We start from the raw sequence: 9,845 nt of genomic DNA on the forward strand, positions 1-9,845 counted from the left end.
AGGGACCAAAACACAATTAATTAGGTAGCAGAAATCCCAAACTTCCTCAGACCAGAGAAAGACAGGTAAAACTGAGACTAAATTTGTTTTAATTTTCAGAAGAGGAAGCATACTGACACAATCAAATTAATTTAAAAGAGTTAAGAGCACTGCCCCCCCCAACAGTCACAGAACTTTCTAAAATCTGCTCATTAATGAAAGAAAGTAAATACAATACCTTGATATGATGTATTAAACATTGAAGAAAATTTTTGTTTTGAGATTCAAATTTTCTCAAAGAAATAAAAATTTATGGTAACTGTAAATAAAGCAATTGTTTTAACACAATTCTTTCTAGCCTTCATTATTTACTGATGCAAACAATAAATAGGAGCTACTACCCTAAAGTAATAACTTTGGTTCACAGAACAAGTAAGATCAGTAGCTCTTCCCAGATACTTTTATTTGATAAAGTCTAGCCTTAACTTCCCAGGTAAAGAGGCAAAAGAAAAATTCAAGTAAGAGCAAACTACCAACTAAGCACAACACAAAAAAAGAGATGACTTTACATTTGTCTACATTAGGAGGAGGGCTACACTGAATATGAGTCCATGAATAGATGTGGATAACAATACAGGGTCATTTGTATTAGTCGAAGGGTTTTGAATTAGTAGAGAAGGGTTTCCTTTCAAGTCAATCAATTTTACTATAATTGTGGTAGACACTATGAAAAGCTTTTTTATGAAGGCAGATGTGAAAACATTTAATTTTGTACCATAAAAATGAATTAGCTTTGATAAGCCTAATTCCTTTGAATATAGGCTTTTATAAAAATCTGGGAGAAAAATACAAAGATTAGTAAACACTGATATATTACAAACAAGATCCACATAAACCTTTGCCTATTATTTTTAGACAAAGAAATATAATTTCCTCCTTAAATTATTCTGAGTTGTCTTCATTCATCTTAAATTTCTGTATGGTGATGATGGATACTTAAATTCCTTGAAATTCAACGAAAATTCCAAAGATTCTAATACTGTGACAGTGGTTAAGATCAAGTTTAGAAATTTGAGTGATACTTTTAAAAGGATATCATTTGCAAAAAGGATACTGCATATCTTTAAATAAGGAGTACATTCAGGTTCCTAATTCCTCTTTATACTCACCCCAATTACTGAAAAAGAAAAAGTACAGGAAAAGTTAAACAACAAACTGCATTCAAATAATTCAGAACATAGATATTTCTGACAAAAAAAAAAGGATAAACACAAATAAGCTTACATTTCCATAAAATGTAACTTTTCAAACACAATCTTCTACAGGATTTAGAAATACACCTAGACGTGCTGTAATCATATTAAATTCCATGATCCTCTACTTTTTTTTGTAGTAGCCTTTTAAAAGCTGTAGCAATATATATATAACATAAAATTTACCATCTAACCATTTTTAAGTGTACAGCTTAGAGGCATTAAGTATACTACATTGTTTTGCAACCATAACTTCTGTCCGTCTCCAGAAGTTTTTCTTCACCCAAACTGAAACTCTAATCTACCTTTTTAGTAACTCTAATTCTTTCTTTTTAGTCACTTTTGCCATCACAGAGCATCTTAAATGTATGACATATATAATATTAAACATTAATAGAAGGTACTGGCTCAAAGATACAAATTCAGAATTTTAGGAAGAATACATACAGAGTCAATTTCCAACATCAGAGATAAAGAAATTAAGGCCCATAGAGGTAAAATGACTTGCCCAAGTCACACAAGTGGTAAGAACAGATTAGGCCTAGAACCAATCTACTAGGGTCTCTCAAGGGTTTAGTATAATACACTGATCTTCAAATCATGGCCATGATTCAAATATAGTCATGAAATTGAAATACAGCAAATAATACTGAAAGAAAAAGATACGCCACTAAATGTAAAATGATTGTTTATGATTAAAATTAGCATCTTGGTTATAAAATTAACATCTCATGGTTGATAATAGGTAAGTACATCTCATGGTTGCATCAAGCTTTCACAAGTTCATGAATTGAGAATTCTGTACACTGAGTGGAGACCTGGTATGACTGACAAAATGGAAACATATACATAACTTATCAAAAACTTACAACTTAGTACAAGACACACAAAATATTAATTAAATGGGAAAATGTAAATTTGCTTATGTTAGTCATTCTTCCTTCAAAGTAAATAAATCAGTAACATATTAAAAAAGATTCTTGTTCTAGGCTGTAAGATTTAAAAATGTCTAAGACATAAGTGGGTCACAAAAATAATGTCTATTGAGAAACTGCAGAGCTCTACACGAGATGAAAAAAAGTTTTAAAAAGAGGGTTACAGATCATTTAAGAAAAAATTCTTAACAGTTTAATTTAATAGAGTGTGAAAACAAAATAAAAGTTCCTCTTAACTTTTCTACTGAAAGAACTATTCAAAGTAATTCTTTGCTTCTGTAAAGAACTAAATTCAATGTCTAATCCACCTTATTACTTAGTTAATATAAATTAAAAAACTTGAGAACATTAAATTACCCACATATATAAAATTCTCACCCATTTCATTATCTTAATATGGCTTTCTATATATTAATGTGCTTAGAAATTAAATTGCTTAGACAATAGAAATTACCATATATTAGAGCTAGTGCTAGTTTAGCATTCATTATCTCCATTGCTTTAAACAACATTGTAAGATAGTTTTATACTACAGAAAAGGAAACAAAACCTCAGGAAAACTGTCATTTGTACCAGGCCAAGCAACTAGTTTCTTTCCTTAAAATAGGCTTACAAACTAGAACAAACAATGAACACTACTAATAGCAGTGAGTAGGTACAGATTTGAAGTCTGTGATTACCTTGTACTTATTTATAATAGACATAATAAATAATGAATATATGAGCAACAGCTAGAATCTTAGTCCATAAATTCCACTAAATGAAATTTTCTAACAGAAAACAGAATAACTCAGTTCAGAGTGTGTACCAAAATTCAGAACTTGGCCCTCAATCCAGCTTTGCTATTACCAAGACTTGCTATTATCTAACGAAGGAGTGTTAACCCATTTCTGTGTGTCTCTAATTTCTTCACCTGATATGGAGGGAAAAAATATTTGTCCAGATTATCTCAAGTTAGTTATGAAAGAGAAAGAAAATACATAAAACAGCTTTAAAAAAGAATCCCTTTAAAAAAAAAAATAAAATATTGAGAGCCTTCAGAACAAACACACCAGAACCTTATCATTACTCTCAGATAGGGTTTTTTTCCTTATCTGTAAATCAGATGCCAGATTAGATGATTTTCCAGTTCTCTTTCAACTCTAAAATAAATTCAGCAAATCTATCTGACTAGTTAAAGTCAAAAAGGCCTTTAACTATTAACCCCTCCAAAAAGACAATAGCAAAATCCTCTACATTTTTATTGGTTTGTTAACTAAACTGGGGGTAAGAGACAGAATCAATAATAAGGGCCAAAAAAAGGCTTGATTGATCAGAGCTCAGTAATCTCTTCAAGTAAGAGTCAAATGTCTCCCTCAAAGAAAAAAAACTCTAGAATTTGGCAAAAAGTACATAAAAATGGGAACTTTAAAAACAGGAAATACAAGAAATGTGCTTCTGGCTGTTGCATGGAACCAATGTAATATACACCACCGGTAAGAGAGTTCCTCCTCCTGAAGCCACAGTGCAGCTTAAGAAAAAATCAAGTCCAGATATTGGCTTAGAACAAAGGGTAAAGACTGAACTTCAGCAAGGGAGAAACAAATCCTAACTACGGGCTAATGAATATAATTGAGCTAGAAAGAAAAATGAGGGGAGGGAAAAAAAAGGTAAGATGCCCAGAGAAATCTATCTTTAGAAGGTTCAAAGACAACTCAGAAACCCTTATAAGAAGGAGCCAGTAATGCTTTGGCTACATGTTATATCTAGGTTCAGAAATCTATTAACTCTATCTACTCATTTACTTCTATGTTTTGGATGGATTTCGTTTTCTTTTCATTTCCTAAAAGCTCATACTGAAAAATTCTAACCTAGTCTCTGCTAAAGTAAGTCCCTGGAAGAAGGGACTGGGCATGAAGGGGTCCACAAACTTTCTGAACCTGTATGGAAAACCTTGTGTTTGGGCTTTATTCTCAAATTCTCTTTCAGCCTAAGCCTTTCCTTTTACATTGTGTTTCAATATCCTTACATTTAACAATGGGCTAATTCTCAAGAAAGGAAAGAAATCTCAGGGTTAGACAATCTCAGTGGGATTTAGCTACCAAATAACTAGAATAAAAATGATCTACAAGATAATCTCACCTATTAGGTGATTCCAAGGCATGAAACCCAAGCTAAGACAGCAGCCCAGTGAGATTCTGCTATATTTGAGCAGAAAATATCTAACAAATGAAGCTGACACCAAACACATTGGCCTAATGTTAAATGTAAAACTTAATTTTTCCCATGTAACTGTTTGCACAAGATTTTTCTTAAAAATTAGTAACATGTACTTAAAAAATAGTTTGAATTATTAATTAGCTCAAATTATGATGCTACTTACTTTGATTATAACAATCACCCTCTTTTCCAACTGCAGTTCTAGCTTGTTTAATTATCTGGAATTGTGAGTCCTTATCTGTCAAAAAAGCACCCATAAACACAGAATGAATCATCAGTGTCCACAACTAAATTAACTAATTGGTTTCTAATCCAAGCTCTTTGGGCACATTGACAAATCTTCCAGAATCTTAAGAACAAAACACCCACATCACTCCCCACGTAATCTGAACGCAGAATTCTTTCAGATCTAGCTAGAACCCAGTAAGTAACAAGACTTCAAGCGGTTCAGAAAACATTACCATCAGGCATACTACAGTAGTTGTTGCAAATTTTAGCAACCAATAATAGCTACCATTTCTTGACTCTAGCTAAGCGTCAAGCACTCTTCTAAGCATTTTACATATATATCATTTAATCCTCACAAAGGTGCTATTATCATCATCCCCCATTTTATGAAGAAATTTAGGCAACAAAAATGTTAAATTACCTTTCTGAAAGTCACAAATCTATTAGTGACAAAACCAGGAGTTGAATCAGGGCATTCTGATTCTACAGCCTGAAATTTTAACCTCTGTCTATGCTGTTAACACCTGGAACACACTTCCATACTCAGTCTGCAAACTGTGTTGTGGCCAGATTTTTGTTATAACCAAGAAAGAAAGTATCTGTCTTACTGTACAAAGCTTTCCATGACCTATTAATAAAAGCCTCATCTCTAAATTTCAAACTACTTTCACTGTACATTAATCAATCCTACATTCTCTCAAGGTACAAAATGTCCTTCTTAATCACAAGCATACTAAAAAGTCGATTCTTTTGATAATTCAAAAATGAAATATCAATGCCTATAGTAAGATATTTTTAAATTATAATTAAATTTGGGGCGCCTGGGTGGCTCAGTCGGTTAAGCGTCCGACTTCAACTCAGGTCACGATCTCGCTGTCCGCGAGTTCGAGCTCCGCGTCAGGCTCTGGGCTGATGGCTCAGAGCCTGGAGCCTGCTTCCGATTCTGTGTCTCCCTCTCTCTCTGCCCCTCCCCCGTTCATGCTGTGTCTCTCTCTGTCTCAAAAATAAATAAACGTTAAAAAAAATTTTTTTTAATTATAATTAAATTAATACTTACTCAAAGTAATTGAAGGTATCTTCACATTCTCATAGAAAAAATCAGAATTATACATTTTATCCTAAATGGTAAAAACAAAAAAAAGTTAGTATTCTTGAGTAACAGATAATTGACTATTTTAAGATTTGACATGAACAAAAGATTATATCATTTAAATATTTCTTAATAAAGTTTGCAAAATTAGGCAAGTACCATTCCACCCCACAAATGACTATTATTTTGACAGAAAACCTCACACTATATCTTCCGAATACTGTAAATTTGTTAATGTAGGAATTACATGACATATATACATAATAAATATAGGGTACCTCTTCTTCTTTGGTATAGCCCAGTTTCCTCAATCTACAAGATACCATGTGCTTTGCTAAAGATGATTTAGGCATGTGATGATTGGAATCATAGGGGCATATCACAACGTCATCCTATAAAAAAGAAATAGAAGCAAAAAAAAGGGGGTACATAATATTTAAATAAATGATTATACCATTAAAAGTTTACTACTCGATTAAGTGGTACTATCCATTCATCTCTTCTGGAGGCCTCTTTCCCAACCCCCTGTGTGATGTATGTGCCCATTAAAAACAAAAACAAAAACCTCCCTCCTTCAATCTCTCTCTCCTTTATAGCCCCGTCTCCACTCCTTCAAAGCCCAACCCTTTGAAAGATTTGTTTACAGACAAACTACCAGTCAGGAGGTGACTAACAATCATCTTACTACTATAGCCAAAGCACATGTCAGACTCTTTAAAATATGTGAACTCTTAGAAGGTGACAATCCAACTGTTCATTTCTGTCATCCTCATACAGTCTTCATGTCCTACCTCTCTGGTTCCTTCTACTTGGTCTCCTCTAAAGACGTCTTCCTTGGGGCACCTGGGTGGCTCCAGTCGGTTAAACATCCGACTTCGGCTCAGGTCAGGATCTCATAGTTCTTGGGTTTGAGCCCCTCATTGGGCTCTGTGCTGACAGCTCAGAGCCTGGAGCCTGCTTCAGATTCTATGTCTCCCTCCCTCCCTCCCTCTCTTTCTCAAAAATAAATAAACATTAAAATATTAAAAAAAAAAAAAAGATGCCTTCCTTGTTCTACCTGTACCCCTATAAATGCTGACGTTTTATATAAGTCAAACCAGTGACTTTGTGCCATTTGATATACACTTACTAGAAGATCTCATGGCTTCAATTTCCACTATATAGTAAGGACTCCCAAAATCTAAATCTTTAGACCTGGATTCTCTCCTGAGTACCTTATACTAAAAACACTAACAATCCACTATAACAAAAATAAATTCATTATATTCATGGTCTCCTGACCCCCAAACCTATTCCTCTTGGGTTTCCCAGTTTCAGTGAAAGGTCCCACTTTCTCAAGTAGAAAACTGTCTCTTCTCCCTCATCACTCACATCTAATCAATCACCTAGTCCTTTTCACTAAATAACTCTGAAATCCTACCACATAATCCATCCTCTCTGCCACTTCCCCACTTCAGGACATCATCATCTCTCTTCTGGATTACAACAGCCATTGCCTAACTGCTCTGCTTCCAGATCTGTTGTCCCTTCCACTCTCCACAATGCAGATACTTTGAATTCCAGGTCTGCTACTTACGGATTACATGGACTTGGTTCAGGTACTTAACCTTTCTTTGCCTAAGTTTCCTCATCTAAAAAATGGGTAAAACGGGACTTCTGTCACAGATCTATTGCGAAGATTAAATAAGTTATACACGAGTTTATACACATAAAACAATTCGAACAGAGCCTGGAACATAGCAAGTGTCAATAAATGTAAGCAATTATTATTTTATTAAATGGCAAATATGATGATATAGTATGGCTTAAAATACTTCCATAGCTCATAAAAAAAAAAAAAAAATCCAGATTCTTTACTATGGCTGACACAAGGACCTTTAAGATCTGGACCCTTCCCACCATCATCCCCCTCTTTCTCTATAGCCTATGCTTACCTATCCTTAACCACCTTAGGTTTCCTGATCTGGTCACATCCTTTTCCCCTGCTGTTGATGCTTCCCCTGTGCTTCACCCAGCTAATTTAGCATACTTTTATCAGCTGAGAATTCACCTTATCCAGGAAACCTCCACAGTCCTACGACAGCCTCCAATAACCTGTACTACAGCTAGTCATAGACTGAGTCACATTATAATGTAGGCTGATTTCTCTGCACTCCCCGTCACCACACCCAGTCAGTTAAGCTCTGCGACAGGACCTGTGACTACTGTTCACTGTACTTCAGCATTAAAACACTCCTGCAGAAAAGTGAGGCTTCATTAACTATCTGGACTGCACCTATTCCAGGAATGATGACTATCACGTACCAGGATTTTTTTTTTTTTCAACATTCATTTATTTTTTGGGGAGAGAGAGAGACAGAGCATGAACAGGGGAGGGGCAGAGAGAGAGGGAGACACAGAATCGGAAACAGGCTCCAGGCTCCGAGCCATCAGCCCAGAGCCTGACGCGGGGCTCGAACTCCTGGACCGCGAGATCGTGACCTGGCTGAAGTCGGACGCTTAACCGACCGCCACCCAGGCGCCCCTGTACCAGGATTTTTAAACCAGTCACTGTCTTGAATAGCAGACCTTGGCTCGGTAAAATTTAGATGTACACGCACAGCTAATTGTCATAATTTTGGAATTTTACAAAGAAGTTTTAGAGAGGCAGCATGGCAATTAAACACACAGACTCTCGGGAGCCAGAATGCCTGGGTTCAAAATCCCAATCGCCCTTTACTAGCAGTGTGTCCTAGGCAACAAATTACCACCTCTCTGGCTTTGTTTTCTCATCTATAACATGTGGCTAATAGTACCTACCTCATAGGGTAATTAGAAGCATTAAACGAGGTAACTAACCTATATAATAAATAGCATAAGCAAAGTGCTATTTAAGTGTTATTAGAAATTTCAGTGGTAAGGAAAGGCATGGTAGGATCCACTCAATGGAATTCACAGCTTCAAACACGCCTCTAAACAAACAACAAAGATCTTTTTAGGGGCACCTGGGTGGCTCAGACAGTTAAGCATCCAACTGGTTTCCGCTCAGGTCATGATCTCACAGTTTGGTGAGTTCTAACCCCACTTAGGGCTCTGCACTGGCAGAGGGGAGCTTGCTTGGGATCCTCTTTCTCCCTCTCTGCCCCTCCCCCACTCGCGCTGTCTCTGTCTCTCTCAATCATATAAACTTTAAAAAAAAATATTTTAAAAATTTCCACCAGGACTTTAAGAAACGTGAATTGTTTGTGTGTAAACTAAATATACTCTAACTGCCTTTGGGGAGTCAGTCATGTAATTTAAACCTGGGAGAAATTATTAGAGCTCGGTAAACCCAGAAAGAGTATTAGAGATCATGAATTGTCCGAGTGAAGCGCTTCCGTTCCTCCCATCCCATGAAAAATAACCAAAAATCAGGACTGTTCACTCTCATACACGTGCCTACATTTTTAAAAGCAATTTTAACGTTCAAAAGAGTTGCTAGTCACCATCTCTTAGTGACATCCTCTAATAATCCTAGAATCGGTGCTGTCCCAGGCGGAAGCGTACAACTTTAAGGCAGAGACAGCTGAACTCCCAAGCTCTCTCCCGACGCCGAATCTGGTGCAACTGCGGCATCCATGTGACAGATGACAAAGCAAACGGCCAACACGTCTGCTAGCAGCACTCCGACTCCCCTATTTTCTAGGTTAACCCCAGACCTGCCACCCCTCCCCACCCACCGCATTTTCACCTCCTCAAACCCAAGCTCCGCGCTAGGAGCGCAGCACAGGTGGCGGGTGCGCGTCGTTCCGGCGGCTCCCGCGCGCCCCACCCGAGGCCCGCCGGCGACGAGGCGCACCAGGCCGGGTCCCGGGCGCCCACCACAGCGCTGCAGACGGGCGGGGGCTCCCACGCGGAGTCCTCCCCCGCCAGAAAAGACCGCAGGCGGAGAGCCCCCAAAAGGACCCTGCGCGCAAGCCGCCCTCACCTCCGCCGCCCCCTCCTCCCCGGGGTCCAGCCGATCCAGGCTCCAGCCCAGGGACGCCGTCACCTCCTCCAGCGTCCGGCAGCAGCTCTCCACGAACTCGCTAAGCTCCTGCTGCAGCCGCCGCCGCTCCTCCACAGGAGGCGGCTCGCCCTCCATGGCCGCACCCGGCCCGCCAGAAAGAAGCGGCAGAACAGCCGGCCCCGCGCGCGGGCCTC

The 9,845-nt window shown here is 37.9% G+C and overlaps 1 protein-coding gene across 5 annotated transcripts in view; it reads right to left on the bottom strand.

Annotated features, from left to right (window-relative positions):
• The window catches only part of SNRNP48 (small nuclear ribonucleoprotein U11/U12 subunit 48), a 32,263-nt gene extending 22,418 nt beyond the window's left edge, over positions 1–9,845 (bottom strand). For 4 of the 5 annotated variants that reach the window (XM_019830270.3, XM_045057154.1, XM_019830271.3 and 1 more), the window contains exons 1-4: positions 9,631–9,845; positions 5,963–6,076; positions 5,652–5,712; positions 4,530–4,604 (exon numbers count right to left, since the gene is read on the bottom strand). In XM_019830270.3, the coding sequence (XP_019685829.3) occupies positions 4,530–4,604; positions 5,652–5,712; positions 5,963–6,076; positions 9,631–9,786 (406 nt within the window). In that variant the 5' untranslated portion in view covers positions 9,787–9,845. The remainder of the gene's footprint in view (positions 1–4,529; positions 4,605–5,651; positions 5,713–5,962; positions 6,077–9,630) is intronic. The other variant, XM_011282176.4, reaches the window with a different exon arrangement.

Source organism: Felis catus, chromosome B2 (assembly GCF_018350175.1).
Source record: "Felis catus isolate Fca126 chromosome B2, F.catus_Fca126_mat1.0, whole genome shotgun sequence".
Taxonomy (NCBI): Eukaryota; Metazoa; Chordata; class Mammalia; order Carnivora; family Felidae; genus Felis; species Felis catus.